The sequence below is a fragment of the Calidris pugnax genome, unplaced genomic scaffold (genome assembly GCF_001431845.1).
Source record: "Calidris pugnax isolate Ruff unplaced genomic scaffold, ASM143184v1 scaffold103, whole genome shotgun sequence".
Classification (NCBI taxonomy): domain Eukaryota; kingdom Metazoa; phylum Chordata; class Aves; order Charadriiformes; family Scolopacidae; genus Calidris; species Calidris pugnax.
In genome coordinates, this window is record NW_015090990.1 from 8,221,378 (window position 1) to 8,234,164 (window position 12,787).

At 36.6% G+C, this 12,787-nt stretch overlaps 1 protein-coding gene across 1 annotated transcript in view; it reads right to left on the reverse strand.

Annotated features, from left to right (window-relative positions):
- Positions 1 to 2,478: 2,478 nt before the first annotated feature.
- METTL8 (methyltransferase like 8) overlaps positions 2,479 to 12,787 on the reverse strand; it is a 28,891-nt gene continuing 18,582 nt past the window's right edge. Inside the window, exons 7-12 of the mRNA XM_014954345.1 lie at positions 10,955 to 11,018; positions 10,473 to 10,612; positions 7,263 to 7,369; positions 7,093 to 7,158; positions 5,743 to 5,969; positions 2,479 to 2,758 (exon numbers count right to left, since the gene is read on the reverse strand). Of these exons, the coding sequence (XP_014809831.1) occupies positions 5,779 to 5,969; positions 7,093 to 7,158; positions 7,263 to 7,369; positions 10,473 to 10,612; positions 10,955 to 11,018 (568 nt within the window). The 3' untranslated portion in view covers positions 2,479 to 2,758; positions 5,743 to 5,778. The remainder of the gene's footprint in view (positions 2,759 to 5,742; positions 5,970 to 7,092; positions 7,159 to 7,262; positions 7,370 to 10,472; positions 10,613 to 10,954; positions 11,019 to 12,787) is intronic.

The window sequence follows — 12,787 nt, forward strand, 5'->3', positions numbered from 1 at the left end:
GCCAACGTGACTAATTTACTTTGCTTTTATATCGTGTAAAAGGATAAACTGGACCATGTAAATACTAAAACATGCTACATGCCATGCTCACATTGTCTGTCGCTCATTTCCCTAACCTGCCTTCATATGAAGTTCTTTGTCTCTAGGAATTTTCACCATCTATCTCCACTGCATCTTTTTTCTAGCTGAACGGGACACACTACAGAGAGGACCATACACTAGATTTATGCAGTAGCTGTAGAGCATTCTATTTTTACATCACATTTATAACTATATAACATTCTATTTTTACATCATCTTTATAAATTTTAAGATTTTGGATATTTTTTATAACTAGCAGCACACATTAAGTCTGTGTTTTTAATAAACTTAAAAGTTCATTTAGTATCAATACACAGGAATGTTCAGATTATTCTTTGAGCATTTATTAAATTGTATATGTCATCGGTGGGTCTTAGCCATCATTAAACTAATTCACTTGCTTTCTTAATCTTTCATTTCCCTTCAAAAATTGTAGTAACCTGATCACTAATACATTCTCTGAAAATGTGACTAGCTTGTTGCTAACTCCTTTTTCACAGTAACAACTGACAAGGTTCCTTTGGCTAACATTAAGTATGTGAAGCTTCGTAACACAGATATTAGGCTTAATATTCTTGATGATGTACATTATACCACAAATAACTCAAATTTTCAGCCTTTTGGATGAGTGCTCCTCTGCAACCATAAGTGTGTTTTAAAATAATGAACATATTCCTTCCTGGAACTGTTGTAATCCCAGATAAAGCCTAAAAATTATTCTGCTATTTTCCTTTTAAGTTGTATTTCTAGTTTATAGAAAATCATTTAAGTTCTGTTGAACAGATGCAAGTATAACAGAAACTGAGATTGGGAGGCACTTCAAGGTGATAATCTGCAGATATGGTCTTGATTTAAATGGGACAACATTGGAACATATGGATTAAATTTAATTGTCCTACCTTGATTGAACACAATCAGGATGCAGAGACTTCTGTTATTCTTTTGTATTTGCTCCCCAGGAGGTTAGGAGCGTAGCTTCTGTCACTATAGAGTTCTACTTGAAAGAAGGTAAAAACATTGTTCCCTAAAGAAAAAGCAAAAGCAGGTGTATCGTAAAGCTACCTGCACTGTTACAAACATATGCATAGCACATATAAACTACAACAAATGAAACATTCCATCTTTGTAATAAATTGAAATACACTGTGCACATATGGATGAAAGACAAAGCCTATAATATTCCACTAAGATGTGAAAATACAGTACTACTTGGGAGAAAAAGACTTTGAAGATAGGTCTTTCTACCTCCAATCCTTACCCTAATTCCTTTGTTTACCCAGCTTTCACCCTCTTTCTGTGACAGACTCTTTTTTCCTTTTGCCTCCTGCATTTCATTTCATTCACTTCTAGGGCAAATGTCCTCATGCTGCCACACTGTCTCCTGTTATGCATCTTCTCCCAATATGGTGCCCATGGTTCCTCAGTTCCCTGTTCAGTTCTGCATCTCATTATTCTTGCTTTGTCAATCCATCCAAGCTTCCTTCTTATTCCAGTTCCCAGAGGAAACACTCATTCATTCTCTTGTTTGCCTTTGAGCTGCACCTTCATCTTCCTCCCCTCCTGCCTGTATGGCTCTTGCTTTCAAATCAGGCAAGCTCTTTCAGTTGCTTGGTACTAGCAAAGGGTGGAGGATGGCCACGGGACAGGGAAGTTCCCTTCTCAGTTCCAAGCCCAGTCCAGGCATGACCTATAAGCCTGGACCAGCAGGTACAACAAAGAACCTACCAAGATGCCCATGGCAACCCATGTAGTTCTTATTGACTATATACTAACTGTAATTGCATTTAGCAGACTTAGACTTCTCCAGTTTCTGGCTGATTCTCAAGAGGAGAGTCACATAACTGTCACATAACTGATGTAAAAAACCCCTCATGTCCAATCTTTGTTCCAAACATGAAGAGAAGTTTACAGATACTGAAAGGCAAAGTGACTTGTATTATCAACAAGAACAATGTTTAATATTTTTATAATATGTATATATGGTTTATTTCCAAGGTTGTTCAACCACCCATTATGAGGATGCTCTTTGAAGAAAGACTTATTTATCTATGAGTGGTCTACTATTATCACTTCCATTACAAACAGCATACCCTAAGGTATATTTGGCTTAAAATAACTAAAAAATACAGCCAATACCTCTATATTAATTTAGCATCTATACAACTCATTGCATTCACACAAAAAGAAAAAGCAATCTGTTCTGTGCAGAATGAAATAAAACTCTCTTGCTTCCATCCTAGAATAACCCAGCCAGCAAACTTTACTGCCAATGTTTGTGTATACAGCTCCTGTGGAAACTGCTTAATTGTCTACTCAGCACAGGAAAAGGGAGAAATGGAGCATATGTCAACAGATCAAAGAGCACACTGGAGCAGTGAATAAAGATCACACCATAAATCAAAATGAAGTAGCAAAAATTTATGTTAAGTGATTTCCGCTGGTATTTTATACAAATTTCAGGATGGTTTGTTACAAATTTTTAGTCATTACTAAACAGCAGAATCTGCAGATTAACTGAGTCGCAAGCAAAAGATAGAAACAGCAGATTCCAATACAAGAAACTTTTCCCTGGTATCACTAGGGTTCCTGCTGTCTCCCCTTCTGCCCTGCATTTCAGTTGTCCTCTTCAGATTCAGTGGATTTGTAGATATGGCACAAGCACCTGGCCTTGGTTTCGCTGGAAAAAAAACAACATTTTTTCACATGAGTTAATTGTTATTGACTAGATACTTCAAAATTAGTGCAGGAAAAAACGTTGGTCACTTTCTTTACATTATAGCTGCCTTGTACTTGCTTAAAAACTAAGCAACATCTAAACCAAAAGGTATCATTCTCATGTATCCCTGTGCATAATGTAATGCAATACCAGTGGAGATGGACAAAAAATACACACTATTGATAAATCAAGCCAAAGCAAATGAAGCCAAAGCTCAATTCTAACAAGATTATCTTCCTCTAACTGCCATTTGAATACATTCGCAAGTCTGCTTTACCAGCATAGGAAGTCATGCTTAACAACAACAAAAAATTATTTGCAATTAACAATTTAAATGTTTTGGATTTATATAATATGTACTCCAATACATATATACCATTAGCAATTTCAGGTACATAATTGATTAAAGAAGTAACTTCAGATTTCATAAGTGAAACTTACAGCTTCTTTCTGTACCAGGCATACTTTGTTTGCAATACCCTAATTTTTCTTTTCTCCAGAAATTAATTAATAAGAAGGCATTTTAAACTGCATTTCCTATATAGTTGTTTCTCTTTTCTTCCTTTCATTTCAGTAGTTCTACTTGCTTTTCTTTTGCCAATATTGTAGTATTAGTTTCCCAACTAATACAGAAAATTTGAAAGTATTTAAAAAATACATCCTTGATTAAGCTTTTTGAAAACTGAAATGTCGCAAAACCAAAATACAGAAAGTCCTACTCAGGCTCAAAAGTCCTTATCAGGAACAATGTCTTTGTCCATTTTCCCTTTTATCAATCTTACTTGTTCAGACTAGTTACAGTTCACTTTACAGCGGATATTCTACACCTACAGATAGTAGCTGATCTTATTACTTCTAAAACAGGCACCACTATTCTAAAAGAGGCAGCTAATACTTTAGCTGCAAGGTGTGGAAGAGAAACAGTCAATTTTGCTCAGGGCCACATTAGAATTCAGGGTTTGGTTTCTTCTGATGTCACATTTTTGTTGAACTAACAACATAGCATATTAAAATCTTGCCAAAATCAACATATCAGTGTAAGAGCCAAAGCAAACATTGCATTAGCCTCTACACATGGAAAATCTACATCACACATATAAATAAGACTGCATGATGCTCAAGAGCTTATCATCACCATCACCCTCCTGGAAAATTCTACAACTGAAAACGCTTTGTACTAGATGACGAGCTATACATACTCAGAAGTCACGATTAATAGCACAGGGTAGCAATCTAATTAAAATATAAGCAGATATTTATTTACATTTCCCACAGAGATGCTACAGTCTTTTAAGACCTCAGGCTTGAAGAAACACTGCTATGTTTTAACCTTTGATTTATACCACAGGAGTTTTATCACAGGTTACAATAATGCCATTGCTAACCAAAGCTTCCTAAGCCACTTAATTCATAAAACAGTATCTTACTCTAATGGGAGTTTAGAATACACTAGAAATGCAGGATCAAATCCTACCTTCAAAGACCCCTTAATGCACCTCATTCTTGAAACAGATCTGGGTTTATGGAAATTAAGCAGGTCCCTCATCTCGTCAAAGGGGCTGAAGATACTTAGCATCTAAATTTAGGGGTTTTTTTCCAGAAGACAATCAGTTCTACTTAGTTTAGCAGCTAATAACTTGCAAAAAAATGGGTTGTTAGCTGTAATATGCTTACCCTTCAAACTAAAACAAAAGCAAGAAACGATACTTTGAGAGTTTCACTATATTAATGGCACTCAAAACTGCATGCATGTTATAGATAACATGCACCCTATATCCTTGTTGAAGTAAGAGATTTATTTTAGTCATCTGCCATTTCTCGTCCTCTTCTCCTTGTGGCTAAGTGACTGTAAAATTACATTTAAATAGCAGAAGTGGCATCTTTAAATACTAGCTAAACAGTCTCAGTATCACGGTCTGCATCTGAAAACAGTGTTTGCATTTTGGTTTTCTTCTTAAAAGCACTTAACCTACTACTGTAGTCCTGTCCTTTTACTGTGTCTCCACAGAGTCAATATGAAAACATCGTGTCTTTTTTTCTAAGACTCAAGCCCTGAGAAAGTAATCTCTCTCTGTAAACAACAAAAATATCTCAGCTGCCATGTAGGTCGCCATTTCAGTTGTGATTACACTACCCCATAGCAATATTAATAAAATGTACTCTGGACTACTCTTTTTGCTCCTCCCTCTAGCGTATCTGACATATAATAAAAATAATGCTTGTATGTATCCAGGCAAATGTTAACTATTTGGTTTCAGCACTGTTCAGGCATTTTGGCAATTCTTTTCTAAATGATGTTCAGTTTACAACTGATGGTATTGTAAATACAGTGTATACGTCACTAAGCTGTTACAGAACCTTGAGTTTGGCATGTTTCTGATGCCTTTCAGAGAAGTAAGTCAGGCACAGTCAAGGATGCCAACCACTGCCTAATCTGATACCTATGCATATCACATGCCGTTAGTATGAAATGGTAACTTACATGCAAATAAGAAAGAGATTTTGTCTTCATTATTTATGCACCAAGAAATTTCCCCCCCAAGAAGAAATACAGTTGCAAGACACACAGTAGTTAAAAGAGACATGACTCAGAAATTAACACAGCATAGCTTGTAGCGATAGTGAGAACATATTCTGTTTCTCCCAATCTCTGAAACAATTTTCAGTCGAAAACTTTTTCTACATTGTGAATTTCAACAGGAACAAGACACACGCTTATACTTATTGAGCAGTTATATTCAAGGAAGTAAAATAGTGCCTGGTCACAGTTATGACTAGATTAATGCATAGCTCTTTGTTGCACATAAAGCAGAAGTCAGAAATACCTGCCCCGCCCCCAATCATTTTGACACACATACATTTACAAAAAAATCAGGGAATGATTTTCAGTTCAATATATTTCTCCTTTTAGTGGCAAACACAAGATTTATAGGAAATATACGTACTCAAATTTGCTTCAGTTTCTGGAGTTCATGGTACAATTATCTACAAGGGTGCCTTTCGGTCGTTTCTTCAGGCTTGTTCAGAGATAGCAGCAATGGTTTTTGGAACTTGCTTTGTATCCAAACTCTCTGCATTTTCACTTTTTTCTTCCTGTTTACTTGTAATCGCCGATCAACTAAATTTTGTACTTCAGTTAATCCAGCCAAGTTGAACATGTTCCATACCTCCTCTATTTTCTCATATGAAGAATTGTTGTAATTAAAAGAAAAAAGACACTTTTAGAATGTAGCAATTAAATAAATTTTTGTGATTTGAAAGATCAAGGAATCTGCCTGTAAGAAGCCTTCTGTTAGAAATTAATTTTTCACAGCTCTTGATTTGTATTACACTAAAAAATGTTATATTGATGCCCAAAGCATTGGTTATTACTCGTGGCATTCATAGATCCCCTTTATTCAGAGGGTTCAGTGTGCCAGAATTGAGGAAAACAAAAGTATGCCATTTGGTCACTGTTCACATATTGTCAAGACAGAGCTATTTCACCTGCCAAAAGACAATCCACACATTTACCCCACCATCGTTATCTCCTTCTTGTCAGTCACCAGTGGAAAACTTTAAGCTTCTTTGTCATGAGTAAGCACAAAACAACACATTTAAAAACTGAGAAAGCTCTTTGAATTCAAGTGATTTCCCATACATGTCCCAGATCCTCCTTCTCACTTCTAAAATTACTTAGGATGGGATAAATCCTGATCCATCTCTATTGCTTACAGTCTAAATTGCAGAGGGTAAAAAGAAAAGAAAAAAAGAAAAGTACTGTGATGCTCACTTTCACAGTTTCTGGGCTCAGTTAAAATATACCAGTTTAAGTTGACTGCTAACAGAACCAAGTAAGTGGACAGGCAAAGAACAATAGTACCCATAATCAAGAATTTAAGTTTAGCTCTTGCAGAAAGAGCAGCCTCACAGCTCAGAATCACCAACAGAGCAAATAAAAATATCAGAGCACTGCTACCAAATTCCTAAAACGGTATGTTTCTCTCATATTTTAAGAAAGAAATCATACATCTTTAAATAAGAGAATTTGAGCATACCATTAGACACAAGATGCTTAGACAAAGAGAAATTCCAATGATATCTGCAAGCAATCTTGCAGGGCCCCAGATGCAACAAGTGTACACATAAACCGAATTATTTTCTACAACAGCTAGTTTTGGGCTTTGTGAAATCAGAGAATTTTTTTAAAAAGCCAATAAAACTTTCCTTAGATTTCTGTCTTAAGATGACCTTTTATAACCTGAAATATCTTGAAAGACACTTAATCCTTTCCACAAAACTATACCATTTCATACCTTTGGTAAAGAAATATACTCTGGTTCCATCTCCTCGTAGATAAAAATTTTCGGACAAGCAATGACCTGAGAAATTAGAGCAGCAATGAAAAAGGATATGTCACTTTTTTTTTTTTTCCTACAAAAGAATTAAAATGACAAAAAGCATTACAAAAGCATTCAGGAATTACCTTTTTTAAAACGAAGCTGAGCTGTATCATATCTTCCATAGTCTCGAAATAACAACATTCCTCCAGGTCTCAGTAGTTTAGCCAACCTATTTACAACCCCTTGCATCCTTAGAAAATAGATGGGATACTGGTGAAATTTCAAACATAACTGTTTTTTTTCTAGATGCTTGGATCATACATAGATTTCCAAAACTACAGTGAAAAAATATGTTTATATTTACAATAAAAAGGCCAGGCACTAGTGAACAGGAAGAACTCTTTACAAAAACACCTCTAAACCAAAAATTTAAAAGGAACTGTAAGAGAATACAAACTGGAAAGAGAAAAGTAGCCCTTCTCCTTCACTTCACCAGAATCTCAAGGATGGATTAAAACACAGTTTTTGAGTATATGGGGCAGGCAGATCCACGACGCACGAATGAGCAGTTCATTACACGCATTGGTGAGCTAGACTGAGCCTTCTTGCTGCACATAGCAAAACCAAGGGCCTGGAAGGCAGACATAAACTTACTTGATTTCCTTATTACTGATACTACACACAAAAATCACTATCTCCACACCTAATGGCTGAGGATGGAAAGAAGAATCTGAGTAGTACCTCAGGTGAGGAATCTGGCAGAACCCCATCTGGAGATATGGCTAGTTTGAGGAGGAAAGTCTGCAACCTCCAAAATGCTGACAAGTTTGTGAATCTTGCTGATATCTAGCATCAGCTCTTCCTTATCAAGATTACACCAGCCTGCTGTGTGTATTATAGGAATAAGCACTATACGCAGTACTCTTTCTCCTTCATTGGATCATCTTCATTCTCACTTTTTAACCTTACCTTGAAGTTTCATATAAATACATTTGCATTTCTCTGCAAAATACATTACTAATGAATGATGGCTTGGATTTGCCTTGCTCTTTCAGAAAAAACTAAAGACTCAAGTTTTCTATATGCATGAAAGACAACAGAAGACAGTCTGCACCTGGCAGGCTGCAAGACAGAAAAGTCCACTTGCCTAATTCAACCCTTCCTCCCACAGGGAAGCAGATAGACTATGAGGAAGATATGGAAGAAGAGTGAATGCTAAATGAATGGAAAGGAAAGGCAGGGTGACGTATCTGAAAAGAACTAAAGAAGAGTAAATCCTACTTAACTATACAAAATCAGCATACCATTACTGTGTACCAAGAGAACATGATACACCCTTCCTGTCTCTCAGGGGCCTTTACCCCCTGGCCCAAAGAATGTCAGAACTCAAGCACCAATGCAATTTGGTCCTTATGCAACAACAGTGCAGGCATCTTACCTTGATTTTTAAGGTACAGAATTAGCAGAAAATAGTATCGTGTTTACAAACAAAAAAGAACAAACAGCAGCACATACTTTTAGAGTATGGAATTCCTTTACAGGAAGCCAAGTGCTTTAAATATTGCTCTCTTTGCTTATGCTAAACACAGGCAGCCAAGGTGCACTGCCACAGACAGAAAAGGCAACATCACCTTAGAATAAGAGACTGTTCAAGAGAGGTAGTTGTGCACGGAATTACAGACTTTGCCTATATAAACATAAGTTTTGTGCACACAGAAAAAATATACATGCACAAAAAAAGAAAGTGCTTTGAGAAATCTCATCCTGTAGGACTAAAGTACATTAATTATATAGCTTGAAGAAAGTTTAATACCTTTCAAATTCTGCAATCAACTTTTAGAAGGAACTTGTAGCAGAATTGAAATGTGTTAAAAACGGGGTACAAGAGTAGCAATTATCAAAGACAAACCACACCAGCCTGAAGTGAAATCACTATGTAACAATTGTGCTGAATACAAATATGTCCTTCTCATGTATATTTTCCAGGTCTCCAAAGTACTGAAACTCTGCATGATCATTCTTTTGGTGTTTCAACTTTCAAAGTTTCCAGAAAAAATGTACACTGAGCAAGATGGATCTGGATTACATTTGCCTTTACACAGTCATTTTAATTCTATGAGATGACAGTAATGACTAACAAATCTTTGGAAAGTGGGTCTTACAGATAATTACATGGAAATCTTTGTGTGTATATACACACACAGGCAAAAGCATCCATGACAGCCTTTAGATACTGACATAGGGAGGCAAAAAACCCCACAACCCAAAACCTACAAACACATTTTCAAATGACTAATAGGAAAAGATCCACAGAAATTCTGACAGAACATCTGATTACTGCTTCTACAGGCAAAGCGAATGAATGAATGTGCCTCTATTGTCCAATTTCTTCCTGGCAGCATCACCACAGTTACAGAGATCTGAAATCTACTGCTTGAATTGTTTTTGAAATCTGGACCCAGGCTTTGCATGACTCATGTGCTCATCTCTGAACAAACAGGAAGGAGCCATATCCTATATAGGAAAGATATTTCTGTAAAGCTAATCATTAATAACTTAGGCAGGGAGGCAGGGAAACAGTTCTCAGACTTAGGCAAATACTGTTCTGTTTGCCAAGCCCACATTAATGACATTCTTAAAGTAATAAATGTATTACCACGCATACAGCATGTATTTCCCTTCATATGATCTAATTAAAGGAAGAGTGAAGTTTAACTTACATGCTCTCTTTTGCGTTTTTCCCATTAAAAGAAGGGGCATTTTCACAATCAGCCAGCCTTAACAGTCATAAAGTTTGGTTCATCAGAGATCGAAAGGCATTAGTAACAAGGCTAACAGCACTCAACATAACACTATGCATGAAAATTAGATCAAGTTCTCTTAATCTAAACAAGTTTTAAAATTCTGAATGCATTTTGGTTTTAAAAACCCGCATGTAAGCATTTGCATGTGGGTAAATCAGCAACCTAAGTCTTTATCAACATATTGTAAGGTGTTAAATCATGAATGCTTGGGTTTGGTCACTGAAAATAATTTCCTCCTAGAGGACTAGTGGTCTGTTTTTTTAATTTGTAATTTTCTTGAATCACTGTCACTTTTAATAGGGATGTATTTAGTTACAATATACTCCTTGTATTTTGATGGAGACAGGAGGCTCACTAACGAATTAGCCTGACCAGCTTTTCTCTTGAAGCCTGAAAATAGGAAACAGCATTTAAAGTACCTTGTTTTATATATATAGTAGCTTACTAAATAATAAATTAAAGATTCATCATCTTCTTTTGCTATTCTTGAAAACCTCCAGTGATAAAAGAGATTTAACCCATTTGCTTTGCCCTTTAGTCTTCATTTACCTGTCAGGATGAATAGTAGAGAGCACAAAGACAAGGAGAATGACATCCAGGATCTCATCTGGAAAAGGATAGGGTAAAGCATCATCACACACATCATGAACAAAGGCAGAACACCAGGCTGAATTGTAGGACGAATGTGACTGTCAGGAAAAAGATGAAAAGAGGCACAGAGAGAACAGTAGTAGTTAATACGTTTACTGTGACTCAAGAAACTTTTTTTCTTCAATTATTCAGCATTGTAAAACATCTCATATAAAAGCCTATTCTGTCTGGTACCTTACTCAAGCTGAGAAGCAAGCTCACTGATGGTATTCATTCCTCTCTGCATAGAGTAAGACTTTGTTCTTTGGAATATTGAAAACTTCAGTTAAAAGTTGTCAAAGCCATCACATTCTTTTTCATGAAGACCGCTTCCTAGCAGCCTCCTGAATTACAGGCTTATACAGGCTTATAAGGTACTCTAAAGCGAGGGTATGAATTACCTTTACCAGCTCCACTGCTCCTGAAGCAAAATCACAACAGTATAGAAAGGTTCCAGGTGTATTGCTAGGAAAACAAAACCAACATCAGTTAAAAAATTGTTATTGTAAAAGATGAAAGCCCACATCAGTGTTCATCGAAGTACAGAGGGCCCTTTGGGGTTCTCCACAGGTTTGATCAAGCGTGCCTTATTGATGTCTAGCACATGGAAAGCCACATAGGTTGTAATGAACCAATAGGGCAGACAAATTCATAAGAATACCAACAGGCAGTTAGCATAAAAAGGAGAATTATAGCCTTGCCAGGGAGGAAGTGAAAAGGAAAAGAAAGAAGGTCACAGAGGGCTGTCAGGATTGATGACAATGTCCTGGTGTTATATTACATAAATGCACATTTAATAGGTCACATTTTCTTACAGAAGCACTGCATTAAGTCTCTGTCATTAGCCCATGTATGCACTTTAATTAGCAATATGATTTGGGCAGGGGTGGGTTGTTGCACAAGTCATCCACAGTTCTGTAGAGGTTTGAGTTCTCATGTGCCACCTTGCTGTGCTTTTGATTAGGTTAAGCAGTATTGGTTGTTTCCTTACATTATCCCCTTTGTTTTGCAAGTCAAGATGAATAAGAATTTCCTGTAGAACTGTTTTCCCTTCCTTTCCCTTCCAAGACGAAGCCAGCTGCAAATTTTCTCATACCATTCACCAGTAACTTTAAGGGAGACATCTTTTTCATCTCCGAAAAATTCATATAAGAGAAAGAGAGCAAGTCCCTCAAAACCTAATGAGGGATGACCTCATGGTCAACTCACGATCAATCAAACTCTCTTAAAAAATATTTGAGATTTTGGACAGACAGTTTCTTTAGAAAGGGAATCAATAAGTTTTGCCAGTACCTATAAGGTCTCACAGTATACTCAGCTGAGTTAGTGACTCCTCTTTAAGGGCTCAACAGGGGAGCCCTTGTGGACCAGAATATATTCCACCCTTGCTGCTGAGCAAAAACTTTTATCAGCTCTGTGCCCACCATGAGAATTGATGAGTTTAGATATTCATCATGGCTAAGGACAAGCAGCCAGCCTTTGGATCCAGCCAGTCCCTTGGGAAAGGTTAAGCTGATTACCTAATTGACTAGTTAGGATGCTATTTTAATTTTTTTAGAGCAGAATAGGAGCTGCGTAAAAAGTCAACTTAAAACAAATACACAGCTTGATCTGAATGGTGATTTCATCTGTATGAAGCAGTATATTAAAAAGCAGTAACTTAAATTTTAAGGGGGGCAGGAGTGGAATTTTTTTTTCTAGCTAGGGCACACTCATACTTAACACTGGCTTCTTTCAATATCCATACAAAAGGCAATTTTTGTATTATTCAGAGTAAAACCATCTGTGCTATAAAGCCAGACTTGCTAAAAGGAGAGAGATGTTTCCATCAGGTCATATACAAGACAAACATGTGAGTTGTTCAATGTACAAACCAATGTGATTGACTGAAGGATTTGCATAAGAATAGAGATCTCCAGGAAAAACACCTAATGAGTGGATTCCTCATTATCAGAAATGCCAACCTATGACTAATGCCTCCTGTGAGGAAAACACAAAAGTGTCTTATCTTTTTTAATACAGCCACATGCTATCTTTTCCCTATATAGTGTTACTTTCCAAACTTTTCATATGAAACAGGGCTCTTCTTCTTTTATGCTGTCTAGAGCAAAGCATTGGTTTGGGATGAAGATGCATTGCTAAAACTAGTAGGTTTCATGTACAACCCTGGTACATCACTCAATTCTTCCTAGTCTCCATTTCCATATTTGCAAAATGCAGTATTTTTGTACAGT